Here is a 19463-nt window from a genome sequence, read left to right as displayed (position 1 = left end):
AGGTCTAGTTTCTTTGTGGTCAAAAAATTGAGGTCCTGAGGGAGCAGTTTGTGAAACGTGTCGACCTCTTGATAAATCTTTACAAAGAAATACTATGTGGAGTATATACTGTACTAGCTTTTCCAATCTACATATAATGGTTTTAAGAGCTTATGCTCTATTTTTAAAATGTTTATAATAAAATATTGTATACTTTCAATCAAATGTGGTTTAGTCCTTCTCTGGTACCGGTAAAGTCCGCTAGTTTGTGCTTTTGTCTTCATCTCTATCTGTTTTGGATGAGGTACCAAAACAAATCCTGATCTTATATAATTTATCAGATTATTTACTCTAAGGCGCTAAAGTACAATCCGGACATGGTTTCTGTCATCCAGAAAGATGACAAATTGATAAAGCAGATCCCTGAAGATTTTGTTGCCAAAGTTTTGGAACACAGCTGGAGCATTACACAAACCATAAGGCATAACCAAGTATTCAAGTCCCATGGGGGGGGACCCCACTAGGCTTACTGTCAAGGGTATCTACAGGTTAAATCTTCCCCTCAGTAGGGGTGACTTTGACAGAATTCTCTGCCAGAAAGAGAAAATGTGGATATATACCCTTGGCAGTATGTCCCCCCATGGGTTAAACAATGAGTGTAACCTGTCAGTGTTCCTCACCCCTTAGTTCCCCATTAAGATGTATTACTCCCCCTTCTTTATTTCCTTGTAGGCAATACATCTATTAAGAAATATATATGCCTGATCTCTTTCTTCAATCATACTTTCCATTTCCTTATTCTAGCACTGTCTCTTTCTTTATATTTATTCTAATTCTTTTTTCTTCCCCTTTTTTTATCTTTTCTTTTTCTTTTTCTGAGAGTAGTTTTTGTAATTTATAGAGGTGGTGCACCCACGGACTGGCCCGTTCTATCTATTTACATAATTTTTGTTGTCTTCCGGTTTGAATGGCTGTCTATTCGTTGCGCTGTTGCCAGGCCAACAGATAGCTGTTGTAACCACGTTTGTAAGTGGGAGGGCTATATGAGTTGTCCGCTCTGGCAACGGCGCATGCTCTGAGGAAATCCTTGTGACGGATGAAACGCGTCAGCATGACGCCATCACGCTCCATCTAGCGTACACACAGTCCCACCCATCAGCCCCGGGTATCCCGTCCGCCTCTGTGTGAAGCTTTGTCGTATGGAACCAGGAAGCAGTTGCTGATCCACGCCGCAGTCAGGCGGCACGTCCTCACACGCCTCCGCTCCTTACTATTTCTACTGGAAACTGAGTACACAGATCCACGAAGCCCTATTCAGTTGGCCTGATCTGGATGCAGCTGTTCCGTACCACCTGAGATGGTCTAAGTAGGACTGGACTGATCTGTATGCCTGCCGAACCTCGGTACCCCCGGATTGGTGAGACTGTATCTGTTCATGTTTAATCGTGACTGCTGTCACCATAGCTATACAATTGTCTCCCACCCACTGTTCAGTTCATATGCTGTGACCACTACCGATGCAGGCACATCTATAGCTTCATATATGCACAGTCTCTACAATATCATCTACCCACATTACTAGCCACTGTCGATACTCAGCTGCAAGTGCCCTAACCAGCTACCCTCACTTAATATACCACAAGGCTCATACCAGGCCTGTTACTGGCATCCTGCAAGGCGGACTCCCCTCAACCATACGGCTGCACACACCTACCTCCCAGTCTTGACCAATAATTCTGTTGAGACACTCATGAGACTTTACTGTTTTGTTATGCTCCATTCACTAATCAAGCTGGGCGTCCCTGTGTGTGTTTAGTGGCGGCCATCTGTGTGTTGTTCTGTTCTTAGACAACGTTGTCTATTTTATTTTCTTAGTGGTGGTCTTTGGTTCACTTAATGTCATATTTCTTGATTTTGTGTTTGGTGTATATGTGGTATTTTTCAATTTCTATATTAAATTATTCATGTTTTTGCTAATTGGCTGGTTCCTTGTTGATGAATTCTTTTTCCCTGGGTGGAACTGGTATCTATCCCGTTCCCTCCCCTTGGGTTCCCCTTTTTGTGATATGCCCTCAATTCAGAGGAACGCACCCGGCCACTTTAATTAGACCTTTCGGGTGTTTTGCAATTAGCTTCATCTACAAACAGATGCTGCTAGGGTATTTCCCCCATCTGTTATTTTCAATACTGAATTAAGCAAAGTCTATCGGATCATAGATTCTCTCTCCCCTTTTTTTGTCTATAACCAAGTATTCGTAATGCCCATCTCTAGTGTTAAATGCTGTTTTCCATTTGTCACCTTTCCGTATCCGGGTCAGATTGTATGCTACCTCTGAGATCCAACTTGGTAAAAATGGCCCCTGGTCAATAGCACAGTCAAAGGGCTTGTGAGGAGTAACCACCTCAGCTGATTTTTTGCAGAACACATCCCAGAAATCGCTACATGCAGCGGTAAGAGCAGAAGATACAGATGTGGGGCAACCTTGAGTAGGCAGGACGAAAACAAGGAGAAACCCCAAGCCAGGATCTGCCCAGAAGTTCAGTCAAAGTGTGGAGAATGGAGCTGTAACCAAGGAAGGCACAATACGATGGCGGTTGAGGCCTTAGGTAGGATAAGGAAGGATATCCACTCCTGGTGGAGTATCCCTAAGAACATCTTAACAGGGAGAGTCTTAAGCGGATAGGACCCCCTGGAAGAACAGTGCCATCAATTGCTGAGACCACCAGTGGCGTGGTGAGGGGCGAAAGGGTAAGCTTCAAGGAAGATGCAGTTCTCCAGTCCATAAAATTGCCAGCAGCCCCGGAATCCAGATAAGCCAAGACTGAATGAGAGGAAGTGCCTACATGAAGGAACATGAAAAGAAGAAGACGAGAAGGTGATATTTCTGGGTCCAATACTCCACCTTCCAGATGTATTAGATCCAAGCGTTTCCCGGACAAAGTGAGCAGGAGTCACGAAAATGACCTTTGCCCCCACAATAGAGACACAGGCCCAGAGTTCTGCGCCCAGCACGTTCCTCAGGGAAAAGCCTGGTCCCGCTACAACTGCATAGGTTCCTCAGCTGGCAGAAGATGCTCCATGGGATGGAGGGAGGGGAGCTCAGGCTGGCTAAGAACTATGGAGTGCTGCCGTATTTTTTCTAGGGACCTCTCCTGAAAGCGAACATTGATCTGGCTACACAAGGAGATTACATCATCCAGATTGGCGCGGATGGTTCTTCCCGCTAATTCAGCCTTCACTCGGTCAGGGGGTCATGTAAAAAGGTTGCAACTAAGGCCTCATTATTCCAGCTCAACTCAGCTGTTAGTATACGAAACTGAAGGGCATACTGTCCCACTGAAGAAGGCTCTTGGTGAAGACGTAAAAGGGCACCCGATCCGGTCCCTCGAAGATATTCTGAAAGATCTTCAAGAAGTCAGACAGGCTAGAAACCACTGGATCATTCTTTTTCCTACAGGGGGGCAGCCCAGGCTAATGCCTCACTGGAGAGGAGGGAAATAATATAGGCTACCTTTGCCCGGTAAGACAAGAAGTTTTGAGGCTGGAGTTCGAAGTGAATGGTTCACTTGCTGAGGAACCCCCTGCAGGCTTTGGAGTTACCAGAGAAACGGGACGGAGCTGGCAGTTGCAGAAAATCGGGGTTTCTAAGGAGGCCTGAAGCTGTTTGAAGCAGGAAGTCAAATCCTGGAGGAATCTCATCACCTGAGTCTGATTAGATTCCTGGGTCTCGAGTCTGCAGACTATGCCCTGCAACGGATCATCTGCGGCCAGGAGCCAGATGCACACCGCTGGTGTCAAGAGTGCACTGCTAAGGTAGTGGACCCTATGTCTGACTGCTGCGGGTGGAGCTCTAGGTGGTTCAGGAAAGCAGGTCCTCTGGAGCACCAACACGGATCACACTGGGAGCTAGAGCATGAGATTCCCCAGGGCGCAGATTCTAAGAGCCAGCAGGTGTTCACCAGGGCCCCTAATGGTGGGGATGGCCTTCGCTGCAACTAGCTCCAGGTCACGGCCCCCAGGGTCTCCCAGCTCATGGTAGGCTACTGGAGGATAGAGAGGAAGCAGCAGACCGGGACAACAGGGGATAGTCAGGAGATAAGCCAAAAGGTCAGGGCAACGAGCAGACAGGGATAGTCAAAGAATATGCCAAAGATTGGGGTATGAAGCAGACAGAGATAGTCAAGAACAAGCTAAGGTTGGTAAACAGAATCAGACGTAGAACACACGACAATAAGGAAGCCAAACACACAATAATGATCAGCAAGGCTTGGTTTGCAGTGCACAGGTTAATATAGTGTTCCCTGTTAGAGGCTGGGGTGGAGCCATGCTTGAGGGAAGTATACTTAAGCAGACAGGTGAACAGCGACCAGTCTCTAAGCTGAACAGAACAGAGAGGTAAGCAGACAGACATGAACATTACTGCAGATTCATGACACCCAAGCTTGCACGTGACCTCCACCATGCTTCACAGATGTCTGCAGACACTCATTATTGTACCACTCCCCAGCCCCTCAGTGAACAAACTGCCTCCTGCTACAGCCAAGTAATTCACATTTTGATTAATCAGTCCAGAGCACCTGCTGCCATTTGGAAAGCACCTCAGGTTCCTATGTTTTTCTGCATAGCTGAGTCGCTTACCCTTGTTTCTGGGGGGTATGGCTTTCTGGCCGCAATTCTTCCATGAAGACCACTTCTGGGCAGACTTATCCAGAGTAGATGAGTGTACCTGGGTCCCACTGGTTTCTGTCAGTTCTGTGCTGATGGCACTGCTGGATCATTGTTGCAAGGAAGTAAGTATGATGTGTCTTTCATCTGCTGCATTAAGTTTCCTTGGGCGATCACTGTGTCTACGGTCCTCAACATTGCCTGTTTTATTTGTGTTTCTTCAAAAGAGTTTGATGAATTGAATAGATGCTGGTTTGAAGCCAAAGGTTGGTCACACCAAATATTGATTTGATTTGGATTTTTCTTCTGATCACTTACTTTGTATTTTGTAAATTGTTAAAAATAAACAATTAACATTTATTTTTTTGAAAACATTCTTAGTTTAGAGAATTTCTTCATACCTGCCCATAATTTTTGCACAGTACTGTTTTTATATTTGTTATTTTATGCTAGCATCTGTGAAAGCTCTTGGGTGGGAGGAGAGGAGAACAGAGGAGAACAGTTGTTCAGCCACAAAATAAGCTTGTGTTGCGTGCTTACAGGCACTTCCATTGAGGTCTGGGGCTAAAAAACACTCAATTCAGCCCAAAAATGCTCATGTTGTTTAACTGCTTCAGCCCCGGAAGAATTTACCCCCTTCCTGACCAGAGCACTTTTTGCGATTTGGCACTGCGTCATTTTAACTGACAATTGCGCGGTCGTGCGATGTGGCTCTCAAGCAAAATTGACGTCCTTTTTTTCCCACAAATAGAGCTTTCTTTTGGTGGTATTTGATCACCTCTGCGATTTTTATTTTTTGTGCTATAAACAAAATAAGAGCGACAATTTTGAAAAAAAACGCATTATTTTTTACTTTTTGCTTTAATAAATATCCCCCAAAAATATATAAAAAAACATTTTTTCCTCAGTTTAGGCCGATACATATTCTTCTACATATTTTTGTTAAAAAAAAAAACGCAATAAGCGTTTATTGATTGGTTTGCGCAAAAGTTATAGCGTTTACAAAATAGGGGATAGTTTTATGGCATTTTTATTAATAATTTTTTTTTTCTTTACTAGTAATGGCGGCGATCAGCGATTTTTATTGTGACTGCGACAATATGGCGGACACGTCGGACATTTTTGACACATTTTTGGGACCTATAAAAATGCACTGATTCCTGTGTAAATGACACTGGCAGTGAAGGGGTTAACCACTAGGGGGCGGGGAGGGGTTAAATCAGTACTAGGGAGGTGTTTCTAACTGTATGGGGGGGTGGGATGTGTGTGTCAGTACACTGATCTCTGCTCCAATGACAGGGAGCAGAGATCCAGTGACACTGTCACTAGGCAGAACGGGGAGATGCTGTTTACATCAGCATCTCCCCGTTCATGCTTTCCGTAAGACGATCTGCCAGTGAAGCCCACCTAAAGCTATTGGTCCATAACAAATTATTTAATTATTAAATGATTTCATTATTTATTTACAACCTATAAATAACATGACCCACATCCATTTAGACCCCTAGAATAGAGAACCATACAGAGTGAGCTGAAAATGATTGGAAAAAAATCAAATAATAAAATGTATATTAATTAATGGAAATAATGCTAATACTATAAAAAATATTTAAGCATAATTAAATGATAGCATGCTTCAAAATAATCTTATGGTATTACATTGTATTGTATTATATGAAATGAATGAGTTATATTCTACATTTTATTCCATACTAAGAAGCTATGACAATCTATGAAAGAAGAATAAGGAATAAAGACTGTGTATAGTCCATTGTTTATGCAGAGCACCACCTTCTTCCGAGTTCAGGATCTTCATCCATTTTGATTGGCCAGACTGGAAGTGGGGCTGCCCCCTCTCTGCAAGGACTGAATGCTTATTTAGGTCTAGGGGCAGCAAAAAAAGCATCAGTTATCAGATCTATTCTTATGCCCCAGCTGCTGCTACCTCCTCTACTTTCCTAACTCAGGCAGAGGTCAGTCATGGAGGATTTTTATCTTCCCTGGAGTTCAGATACAAGACTGGGAGAAGATCGGTGGGCAAGCGTAAGTGCTATATTGACCACTAAGTATCACATCATGAAATAAACAGAATTACTTTCTGGATTGACAGTACTGCCTTTGTTGCTGAACCTCTCCCACTATGAGCTGCAGTGTCTAGGAGGAAGAGCGTGTGAGACACAAATGAAGGAGGATTTGGCTCAGCTGAGTTTCTTTTATACTTTACGAGGCTTGAGCATTACATAGTAACTGGACTTGGTACTAGTTTACACTGTCATGAAGAAGCATCTTGTTGTGCTTTACCAGTTCCATTCATAGAATGTTTACTTAATTTTAAAGGATCCGTGGTCTTCTCTATGGGTTTTTCCAAGCCGGGATGTTCCACTCTAAAGATGAATTCTGCCCAGGGGCGTAACTACCACCATAGCGACCCATGCGGGTGCTACGGGGCCCGCAGCCGAGTGGGGCCCAGTGAGGATAAGAGCACCGCCTGCACAGTCTCCCAGCCAGGGGAAGAGAGAGGAAAGGAAGAGGCGAGCTGTCTGTATCAGCAGAGAGCTGAATTGCCCGATGTAAGAGCTTTCATTAGAACTTCCAGTGTTCCCGGGGCTCACGTCACATAGCTCCACCTTTTGGCCCAATGCCTTTGATAGACAGAACGCCGATCCAATGTGGGACATGTGACGTCATCAAAGGCGTTGGGCCAAGAGGTGGGGCTATGTGACGATGAGCCCCGGGAAGACAGGAAATTCAAATGAAAGCTATTACAGCAGGCAATCCTGCTCTCTGCTGATCCGGGCGGCTTGCCTCTTCCTCTGCATAGGTGGGGCTGTATGGGGCACAGGCAGACCAGGCTGTATTGGGCACAGGTCACGCTGTATGGGGCACAGGTCACACTGCATTGGGCACAGGTCATGCTGTATGTGGCACAGGTCATGCTGCATTGACACTAGGGCAGCTGTGGGGGGGGGCTGTTTGCAGGGGGGCCCCATACAACATTTTGAAATGGGTCCCTGCTATTTCTAGTTACGCCCCTGATTCTGCCCCCTGGTCTCTTCTGAACGATGGGGTGAATGTCAGTGATGATTGCCAGATCTTTTCTCTTATCTGCTCGGTACAGATTTGGAAGACATCATTAGGTGCTATGATGGGATGTAAGTCTGTCCTAGACAACTTCCTATACCAGCTCACAGTCGTATAATCTGGGAAATATCCGGAGATTTCACAGGTCAGAGAGGCTTCTTTATCTTCTTCAGTTTGGGCATTTTGATCTTTCCGACTTGTGGACGGGGCAGATCTGAAAACAAAAGTAATTTAAAAGACATGTGTAAGTCACAATGTATCTTAGAGTATATGTCTGTTATAGACAATGCACGGCTACAAAGTATGCAGTACATTAATTGTAGCCGTGGTGTCTGATTTAGATATTTCTCTGAGAATGTGAACCAAACATGTACTGGAAGATCAAATATTATAAATCACTGCGCCAAAGACTACCAATTCCGTGTATGAAAATACTATACCCTTGCTGCTACACCCAAAGCTTGTGTAATATGTATGTATAAGTGAAAAGCACTAGGTACCACAATGATTAAAACATATATGAAAAACACTAAACAAATAGAAATAATATGTGTGAATGTGTCCTTCCAATCTTTGCAAATTATACATGCAATAGTCCACTTTCAGTGTTCAGCTTTATCCAAACATGGTGAACAAATGTGCTCCTCACTCTCCTTGCAATAATACGATGCTGTACACTGTGCTCCTCCGGTGACCACAAAGTCTCCTCCGTGCACCGAAACTCACCGGACAATCTGTCCCATATGATAAATGGGTCTAATGGCACACAATCATACTCCAGGACCTGCCGTTCCACTTGTTTTTCCACATTTTTTCTGCTTTTAACACATCAACTTCAGGGACATGTTGTCTTATTGACTAACATATCCCACCCACTTTCATATGGCAGATAACCAGATAATCAATGTTATTCACTTTGCCTGTCAGTGCTTATAATGTTATGGCTGATTGGTATACAGTGCCTTGAAAAAGTATTCATACCCCTTGACATTCTCCACATTTTGTCATGTTACAACCAAAAACATAAATGTATTTTATTGGGATTTTATGTGATAGACCAACACAAAGTGGCACATAATTGTAAAGTGGAAGGAAAATGATAAATGGTTTTCAACATTTTTTACAAATAAATATGTGAAAAGTCTGGCATGCATTTGTATAGCGCCCCCCTGAGTCAATACTTTGTAGAACCACCTTTCTCTGCAATTACAGCTGCAAGTCTTTTTGGGGATGTCTCTACCAGCTTTGCCCATTTAGAGAGTGAAATCATTGCCCATTCTTCTTTGCAAAATAGCTCAAGCTCTGTCAGATTGGATGGAGAGCATCTGAACAGCAATTTTCAAGTCTTGCCACAGATTCTCAATTGGATTTAGGTCTGGACTTTGACTGGGCCATTCTAACACATAAATATGCTTTGATTTAAACCATTCCATTGTAGCTCTGGCTTTATGTTTAGGGTCGTTGTCCTGCTGGAAGGTGAACCTCCGCCCCAGTCTCAAGTCTTTTGCAGACTCTAATGCTGCGTACAGTAGGTGACCGCGATATTGTGTCAATCTCGCCACTGTTATCGGCGAGATTTGACACCTGCGAGCCCCGTCGCCGGAGCCAGCGCCGAGCTGGCTCGCTCATTAGGAAAGGAAAACTGTTTTTTTTTGCTGACAGCTGTCTGGTATGAATCATGAGGGGGAACGCTGCACCAAATTTTAAATAACAAAATGGCGTGGGTTCCCCCCCAGGGGCATACCAGGCCCTTAGGTCTGGTATGGATTTTAAGGGGAACCCCTACGCCTAAACATCGGCACGGGGGTCCCCCCAGAATCCCCACCAGACCCTTATCCAAGCACGTAGCCCAGCCGGTCAGGAAAGGGGGTGGGGACGATCGAGCGCCCACCCCCTCCTGAACCGTACCAGGCTGCATGCCCTCAACATGGGGACGTGGGCACTCTGGGGTGGGGGGCCCGCAGGGCACCCCCTGCCCCAGAGCGCCCACCCCCCATGGGCATGCGGCCTGTTATGGTTCAGGAGGGGGGGGGGGCGCTCGCTCGTCCCCACCCCCTTTCCTGACCGGCCGGTCTGCGTGCTTGGAAAAGGGTCTGGTATGGATTTTGGGGGGGGACCCCATGGCGATTATTCGACGTAGGGGGTTCCCCTTAAGATCCATACCAGACCTAAGGGCCTGGTATGCCCCTGGGGGGGAACCCACGCCAGTTTTTTATTTAAAATTTGGTCGAAAGTTCAGAGAACTTTTGTGTGACCGTGTGTATGCAAGGCAAGCTTGAGTGGAATTCCGTCGGAAAAACCATTCAAGTTTTTTCTGACGGAAATTCCACTTGTGTGTACAGGGCATAACAGGTTTTCTTCTAAGATTGCCCTGTATTTGGCTCCATCCATCTTCCCATCAACTCTGACCAGCTTCCCTGTCCCTGCTGAAGTAAAGCATTCCAACAATAGACATGTGCACTGCCGAAAAATGTGTTAGTTTTCATTTCATTCATTTTTTGTTTTTATCGTAAATTCGGAATTCAAAAATTCGGAAATGTGAAAATTAGGAGATTTGAAAATTCAGAAATTCGAGAATTCGAAAATACATAAATTCAAAAATCCGAAAATTCAAAAAACAGAAAATAAGAAAGAAAATCCAACAATTTGAAATATCTAATTAACTATTACTATCTATTAAATGATAGGTATTGGAATTTCCTTTCAAATTTGGCTGTTAGTGAACGCAACAAATACAAATTTATCCGAAGTTAAGAATTGTCCAAAATAACGAATGCCGCATCTAAACAAATGGAACGGAACAAATTGATAATAAATAATAATAATACAAAGTAATTTGTTACGTTCCATTTGTGTAGATGCGGCATTCGTTATTTCGGATAATTTGTAACTTCAGATAAATTTGTATTTGTTACTTTCACTAAGAGCCAAAATTAAAAGGAAATTCCAATACCTATAATTTAAAATTAAGGTAAACCCACTCATCATTTCTAAATTACTTCCATAGGGCTTATTTATAAGGATATACATGCACTCTAGTTTTGAACATTTCGCCATTCATTCCTGTAATAAGAATAGTGCATGGCAGGTCCTCTTTACAGTGAGATATGGGGTCAATAAGTCCCCACATCTCACCTCTAGAATGGGAAGACTAAAATGAAAAAAAAAAAAAAAATGGATCTCGACTTTCCAGCTGAGACGGTGACATTTTTTTCAATGCGGGGGCCGGGCGTGACGTCATAACATCGCACCCGGCCTCCGAACGATCGTAGAGACTCTGGGGACCATCTGGTCCACCGGAAATCTCTATGGTCACCATCCGGCGCCAGCGGTTCCCTTCTCCGACTCACCGATCGCAGGGGTGAGTCGGTAGAAGCACCAGAGGGTGGCGGGAGGGGAGGACGTCCCCTCCCACCATCTGTAAGAACAATCAAGCGGCTAAAAAAGCCACTATGATTGTTCTTATGGTGCACAGAATCACCGGCGCTAAAAGAAAATATCTGAAATATGCCTGTAGCTGCAGGCATTATTCAGATATTACCGCTCAAAGTAAATGAGATCAATAGTCGTTACGCAGGCGGCAAGCGGTTAAACGGGTTTTCGTTAATTCGGATATTTCCAAAGTAATGAATTTGTTGAAATTTGTTAAAAATTTATTCAGAACTAAATGAATAGCACACGTCTACCTCACAACATGATGCTGCCACCACCATGTTTTACCGTGAGGATGGTGTGTTCAGGGTGATGTGCAGTGTTAGTTTTCAGCCACACATAGTGTTTTGCTTTTAGGCCAAAAAGTTAAATTTTGGTGTCATCTGACCAGAGCACCTTCTTCCACATGATTGCTGTGTCCCCCACATGGCTTCTGGCAAACTGCAAATGGGACTTCTTATGGCTTTCTTCTTGCCACTCTTCCATAAAGGCCAGATTTGTGAAGTTCATGACTAGGGATGAGCTTCGCGTTCGAGTCGAACCCATGTTCGACTCGAACATCGGCTGTTCGGTCGTTCGCCGAATTGCGAACGATATGGGCCGTTCGCGCCAAATTCGTGTGGCGCGTCACGGCCCATAATTCACTGAGGCATCGCAGTGCATTGCTTGCTGATGATTGGCCAAGCGTGCACTATGACCCGCATGCTTGGCCAATCACAGCGCCGCCTGAACAGAGAGCCGTAATTGGCCAAAGCCAAGGAGGCTTTGGCCAATTATGGCTCAGGGGATTTAGTACACGCCCCACACTATATAAGGCCGCCTGCACGACGGCCCTGTGCAGTGTGTTCCGGTGTGCTGAGAGATAGAGAGAGAGAGAGAGAGACAGTGTCATTTCATTTGAGTTAGCTAGATTAGGCAGGACAGTCAGTCAGTTAGCTGCACTTAAAGTGTATTGTGTGTATATATATGCATCCCAGGTGTTGCATATATATATATATATATATATATATACACTGTATTCAGTTTAGCTAGATCCGTTCCTGTTATCTTCTTACTGACAGGCAGGCTTGTCTTGTTACAGTATTTTGAAGAAAATTACTGGTGTTCTTTTGATCCTATTAGTACCACAGTCAGGCAGCTAGACTATTTACATTTAGTGCAGTGCGTCCTGCTCACAGTGTTCAGTAGATCCGTTCCTGTTATCTTCCTACTGACAGGCAGGCTTGTTTTGTTACAGTATTTACAGCTACCTGAAGAAAATTACTGGTGTTCTTTTGATCCTATTAGTACCACAGTCAGGCAGCTAGACTATTTACAGTTAGTGCAGTGCGTCCTGCTCACAGTGTTCAGCTAGATCCGTTCCTGTTATCTTCTTACTGACAGGCAGGCTTGTCTTGTTACAGTATTTACAGCTACCTGAAGAAAATTACTGGTGTTCTTTTGATCCTATTAGTACCACAGTCAGGCAGCTAGACTATTTACAGTTAGTGCAGTGCGTCCTGCTCACAGTGTTCAGCTAGATCCGTTCCTGTTATCTTCCTACTGACAGGCAGGCTTGTCTTGTTACAGTATTTACAGCTACCTGAAGAAAATTACTGGTGTTCTTTTGATCCTATTAGTACCACAGTCAGGCAGCTAGACTATTTACATTTAGTGCAGTGCGTCCTGCTCACAGTGTTCAGCTAGATCCGTTCCTGTTATCTTCTTACTGACAGGCAGGCTTGTCTTGTTACAGTATATAAAGCTACCTGAAGAAAATTGCTGGTGTTCTTTTGATCTTATTAGTACCACAGTCAGGCAGCTAGACTATTTACAGTTAGTGCAGTGCGTCCTGCTCACAGTGTTCTGCTAAATCTACAAGTTAGTGGGGTGCGTCCTGCTCACAGTGTTCAGCTAAACCTACAAGTTAGTGGGGTGCGTCCACCTCACAGTGTTCAGCTAAACCTACAATCTAGTGGGGTGCGTCCTGCTCACAGTGTTCAGCTAGATCCGTTTCTGTTATCTTCTTACTGACAGGCAGGCTTGTCTTGTTACAGTAAATACAGCTACCTGAAGAAAATTGCTGGTGTTCTTTTGATCCTATTAGTACCACAGTCAGGCAGCTAGACTATTTACAGTTAGTGCAGTGCGTCCTGCTCACAGTGTTCAGCTAAACCTACAAGTTAGTGGGGTGCGTCCACCTCACAGTGTTCAGCTAAAGCTACCTGTAGAAGGTTGGTGGTGTTCTCATACTACAGGCAGGCAGTTGATTTTGCTAGCTGCAGTATCAGTACATATATATATATATATATATATATATATATATATATATATATGTATATATATATGGCCATGGGACACGCTTGGCCTTTTTTTCGGGAGCTGGCCGCGTTGAGCCGCAACATGCGGAAGACTTGGTCGAGTGGATGACCAAGCCATCCTCATCCTCCTCATCCTCTCTCACCCATGCCCAGGGTATTTTGTCTGGCAAAGCAGCGGCCTCTTCTCTCGGCTCAATGTCATCAGTGACTCCTTCCCTAGCCCCACCATGTCCTCCTGAGGAGTCCCTCGAACTGTTTGACCACAGTGTTGGGTACATGCTCCAGGAGGATGCCCAGCGTTTGGAAGGCTCTGATGATGATACTGAGCTCGATGAAGGCAGTAACATGAGCACAGACAGAGGGGGTGCCCAAGAAGGACAGCAATCTGGCAGTCATGCTCCCCCTGCTGCAGCATACTGCCAGGTTTGCTCCAGTGATGAGGAGGGAGGGGATGATGAGGTCACTGATTCAATGTGGGTGCCTGATAGGAGAGAGGAGGAGGAGGAGGAGGAGGAGGCGGCACATCACCAACGAGGCAGGATGCCATCCAGGGGCCAGCCTAAGGGCAGCACATTGACTGCATCACACCCCAAAGCTCCACATGTGCAGGGCGCTGCAGTCTCTGCGCGTTATTCAAAAAGTTCTTTGGTGTGGGCCTTTTTTGAGATGAGTGCATCAGATCGCACCGCTGCTATTTGCAACATATGTCTCAAGCGTATCTCACGTGGCCAAAACATCTCCCGCTTGGGTACCACATGCTTGACCAGACATATGTTGACCTGCCATGCAGTTCGTTGGCAAGCGTATCTAAAAGACCCACACCAAAGAACAAAGAGGACCTCTCCTTGCTCCTCATCAGCTGAGATTTTCAACCCCACTAGACCTTCAGTCCTCTCTGAGACCTGCACTGAGAGGAATGAAGGTGTAGAATTAGGTGTGTCACAGCCAAGTACTTGTGGGCAATCTGCTTTTGGTACACCGACGTCAGATTGTACCAGGCAAATTTCCCTGCCCCAGCTGCTGCACCGCCGAAAGAAGTTTGCTCCCAGCCATCCACATGCCCAGCGGTTGAATGCCAGCTTGGCAAAATTGCTAGCACTTCAACTGCTGCCTTTTCAGTTGGTAGACTCTGCCCCCTTCCGTGAGTTTGTGGAATGTGCGGTTCCTCAGTGGCAGGTACCCAAACGCCACTTTTTCTCACGGAAGGCGATTCCGGCTCTCTACCAGCATGTGGAAGGCAATGTCCATGCCTCGCTGGACAGGGCGGTCAGCAGTAAGGTGCATATTACCGCTGACTCATGGTCCAGCAGGCATGGACAGGGACGTTACCTAAGTTTTACGGCGCATTGGGTGACTCTGCTGGCAGATGGGAAGGATGCAGGACAAGGTGCAGTAGTGTTGGAGGTTGTTCCGCCACCACGCCTCCAAAATGCTAATGATTGTGACACACCTCTCTCCTCCACCCCCTCCTCTTCTTCTTCCTCCATGGCCTCTTCCTGTGCTTTGTCCTCGGAACCAGCAGTGCTCCGTAGCCGTTCAAGGGGCTACGCAAGTACGCAGGCCAAAAGATGCCATGCGGTGCTTGAGCTGGTGTGCTTGGGGGACAGGAGCCACACTGGGGCAGAGGTTCTGTCAGCTCTGCAGGGGCAGGTTCAGGGGTGGTTGACGCCATGCCAAGTTAAGGCAGGAATGGTGGTTTGCGACAATGGCACCAACCTCCTCTCTGCCCTCCGACAGGGACAAATGACCCATGTGCCCTGTTTGGTTCACGTCCTTAACTTGGTGGTGCAGCAGTTCTTGGGCAGGTACCCGGGCTTACAGGATGTCCTCAGGCAGGCCAGGAAAGTCTGTGTGCATTTCCGCCGGTCATATAATGCCAGTGCTCGGCTGACGGACCTCCAAAAGGAGTTTAACCTGCCCAAGAACCGCCTAATCTGTGACATGCCCACCAGGTGGAACTCAACGTTGGCCATGCTGCAGCGGCTGCACACGCAGCAGAGGGCCATCAATGAGTACCTGTGCGACTATGGCACCAGGACAGGGTCAGGGGAGCTTGTTTTTTTTTCCCCACGCCAGTGGGCCACGATCAGGGATGCATGCGCTGTCCTGTCACCATTTGAGCAGGCCACGAGGATGGTGAGCAATGACAGTGCATGCATCAGTGACACTGTCCCCCTTGTCCACCTGTTGGAGCACACGCTGCGTGGAATAATGGACAGGGCACTTGAGGCAGAACAGAGGCAGGAAGAGGAGGACTTCCTTAGCTCTCAAGGCCCCCTTTATCCAGACAGTGTTCCTGCGTGCCCGCCAATCACACAGGAAGAGGATGAGGAGGAGGAGGAGGAAGATTGTGTCAGTATGGAGGTGGAGCCTAGCACTCAGCATCAGCAGCAGTCTTTAAGGGATCAGTCCCAAGAAACACATGGACTTGTACGTGGCTGGGAGGAGGTGGCTGCGGACTATGTCGTCCTTAGTGACCCAGAGGACTCCGGATCGAATGCCTCAGCAAACCTACGCTGCATGGCCTCCCTGATCCTGCAAAGCCTGCGTAAGGATCCTCGTATTCGTGGTATAAAGGAAAGGACCAATACTGGCTGGCAACCCTCCTTGATCCACGTTACAAGGGTAAGGTTGCGGACCTTATCTTGCCATCGCAGAGGGAGCAGAGGATGAAACATCTTCGGGAGGCCTTGCAGAAAGGTCTGTGCAACGCGTTCCCAGAGACTGGGAGGTTACAAACTCCTGTTTCTGGACAACGTGTTGCTGAGGCTTTGGTCAGTCAAAGAAGGAGCGGTGGAGAAGGTGGCCGTCTGACCGATGCGTTCAGACAATTTTTTGGTCCGCAGCCCCAAGGTATGATCGGTTCCAGCAACCATCGCCAGCGTCTGTTTTACATGGTGCAGGAATACCTAGGGGCAAGATCAGACTTGGACACTTTTCCCACCGAAAATCCTCAGGGTTACTGGGTCTTGAGGATGGATCACTGGCCAGAGCTTGCACAGTATGCAATTGAGCTACTGGCCTGTCCTGCATCCAGCGTTCTTTCGGAACGCACATTCAGTGCTGCTGGAGGCGTGGTAACCGATCACAGGGTGCGTCTGTCCACCGACTCGGTCGATCGACTGACCTTCATAAAAATGAATCAGTCTTGGATCACCACCAGCTACCAAGCACCTGTTGCTGATGTAACCGAATAATTTTTTTTGAAATCTCAGATCCCTTCAAAGACTGCCTATGCTGATGCTGAGTGACTATCCCTGAGTAATTATCCTCTTTCTCCTCAATCATCACGCTGATAGCTTGTAAGAACATTTTTGGTTCTGGGCGCCATCACCAGTGCCTAAGGCACAATTTTTCAGCCCCTGTTTAACAGGGGTGTGTAATTACAATTTTTGATGTAATACTTTGCAGCAGGGCTCATTCCTGCATTCCAACTAGAGTGTCTGTGAGGGGTTGCAGTGTTTTGGCACCAGCGCCTAAGGCCCATTTTTTCTGCCCCTGTTTAACAGGGGCGTGTAATTACAATTTTTGATGCAATACTTTGCAGCAGGGCTCGTTCCTGCGTTCCAACTAGAGTGTCTGTGAGGGGTTGCAGTGTTGTGGCACCAGCACCAGTGCCTAAGGCCTAATTTTTCAGCTCCTGTTCAACAGGGGCATGTAATTACAATTCTTGATCTAATATTTCACAGCAGGGCCCTGTGAGGGCTTACAGTGTTGTGGCCACAGCAACACCTAAGGCCCAAATTTCTGCTGAGTATATAGGGCAGGACCCTACTTTCAAACATCTAACTTACAAACGACTCCTACTTGCAAATGGAAGGAAACAACAGGAAGTGAGATTAAATATACCCCTAGGAAGGGAAATTCTCTCCTGTAAGAGTTAATATGGGAAAAACATTTCTCCTTTCCACTGATGCTTTCCAATCCTTGTTCCACAAAAAAACCCAAATTTTCAAAAAACATTTTTCATTGGGACAAAAAGTGAGGTGAAATCTTTTGAAGAGGAGGAAAGACAGCAAAACAAATGTCACAGGGGTGATAACCCTTCCCTATGTTTTCCAAAAAGCTTAAAAAAGATTTTTTGGCTGGAGCTAAACACGTTAAAAATGTACCCGTTCTCTCTACACTGGCAGTTCCTGGATGAAATCCAGGATCAAGAGGGCAGGTTCTTGCTATTGAAGGGCAAAATCGACTCTCACACAGTTACTCTGGCAAATTTCTACTTACCTAACACAAATCAAGCCCAGGTCTTGCAAACTTTCCTGACAAAGTTGGAGTCATTCCGTGAGGGAACGCTTGTCTTGGGGGGAGACTTTAACTTCACCTTAGATCCATCTAAGGACTCATCTGCCCAATCAACATCTCTAACTCAAGGTGCAAGACGAGCTCTGAAAGACCTGTTGCATGACCATCAATTGGTTGATATATGGAGAATTTTCCATCCTCAAGAACGAGATTTCTCCTTCTATTCTCCAACCCACAAATCCTATTCCAGGATTGATTTTTTCCTAATACAACACTCCACAATTTCCTTAGCCTCCAAAGCAGAGATAGGCCAGATAACATTATCTGACCATGCTCCGGTTTTCCTGGACCTCACTCTCCCATGCTCTCACTCAAAGACACCATCTTGGCGTCTGAATGAATCACTTCTCAAAGACCCTGAAACAGTGGCGGAGATCAGCAGAGAACTTCGTTCCTATTTTGAAAACAACAATGGCTCCGTGTCTAACCCTCTCTCAGTGTGGTCAGCACATAAATGCTACATTAGGGGGATCTTCATAAAAATTGGCCATGCGGCCAAGCAATGCCACGCCAAAACTCTGACAGACCTTTTGACAAAACTTAACGTTTTGGAGAAACAACATAAAGCTCGCCCTGACCACACATCGGAAGTAGAGTTACTCCGGACTAGAGAGGCAATCAGGGAGCATTCCCTTTACAAGGCCAAACATATCCTGCTCAAAGCTCGCCGCTCCTTTTATGAGTATGGAGATAAATGTGGCCGCTTGTTGGCCAATGCATTAAGAGCTAAACGCACACAATCATACATCCCTGCTCTCTTGACCCCATCAGGGTCCAAGATTCATGACTCCACTGACCTAGCAGCCGCCTTTCGAGATTTCTATTCAAAGCTTTATAATTTAGATGCAGTACAGGCCATTGGATCTTCGGCCCCCTCCCTCTCAAACATTCGGGAATACCTTCAAGAAGCCAAACTCCCTTTTCTTACGGAAGCCGAACGGGAACTACTATCCCAACCTCTACACATAGATGAGCTTGCTAATGCCTTGAAGGATACACAGCCGGGGAAAGCCCCCGGTCCTGATGGCTTTACGCTCCTGTACTACAGAGCATTTCAGACACAGCTGGCCCCCCATTTCATCACAGCCTTCAATGCCATACTCGATGGACATACTGTTCCCCCCGACATGCTGCAAGCTTCTATTTCGGTTCTTCCTAAGTCTGGGAAGGACCCACTGCTGTGCTCCAGCTACAGGCCCATTTCCCTGCTAAACTGCGACATTAAACTCCTCACGAAAATCATAGCCTCGAGGCTCAACAGTCTAATGCAACGTTTGGTTGCGCTTGACCAGGTAGGCTTCATTCAGACGCGAGAAGCAAGGGATAACACCATCCGGACATTAAACGTCATAGAGAAGGCAAGGCGATCCAACACCCCTCTTTTACTCCTATCCACCGATGCCGAAAAGGCTTTCGATAGGGTGGACTGGGTATTTCTCCGGGAAACACTTTGTTCTTTTGGAATGCCGAAGTCTATCCTAGACTGGATCTCTGCCCTCTATTCCAAACCCACAGCCACGGTAAGGGTGAACGGGGTGAACTCAGACATCTTTGCGATTTCCAATGGCACCAGGCAGGGGTGCCCCCTTTCCCCTCTACTATTTGTCCTTTCCCTAGAGCCATTTCTTCGCCATGTAAAAGACAATCCAAATATCAGTGGTGTCCATTCTGACCACTATCAACACAAAGTAGCAGCGTAT

The 19463-nt window shown here is 46.1% G+C and overlaps 1 gene segment (V, D, J or C); it reads right to left on the bottom strand.

Annotated features, from left to right (window-relative positions):
• Nucleotides 1-7753: 7753 nt before the first annotated feature.
• The window catches only part of LOC141148574 (Ig heavy chain C region, secreted form-like), a 366575-nt gene continuing 354865 nt past the window's right edge, over nucleotides 7754-19463 (bottom strand). Inside the window, 1 exon segment of the C gene segment in view lies at nucleotides 7754-7940. Coding sequence covers nucleotides 7873-7940 — 68 coding nt within the window.

This window comes from Aquarana catesbeiana, linkage group LG06 (genome assembly GCF_042186555.1).
Source record: "Aquarana catesbeiana isolate 2022-GZ linkage group LG06, ASM4218655v1, whole genome shotgun sequence".
Lineage (NCBI taxonomy): Eukaryota > Metazoa > Chordata > Amphibia > Anura > Ranidae > Aquarana > Aquarana catesbeiana.
This window is presented reverse-complemented; position numbering and strand designations above follow the sequence as displayed.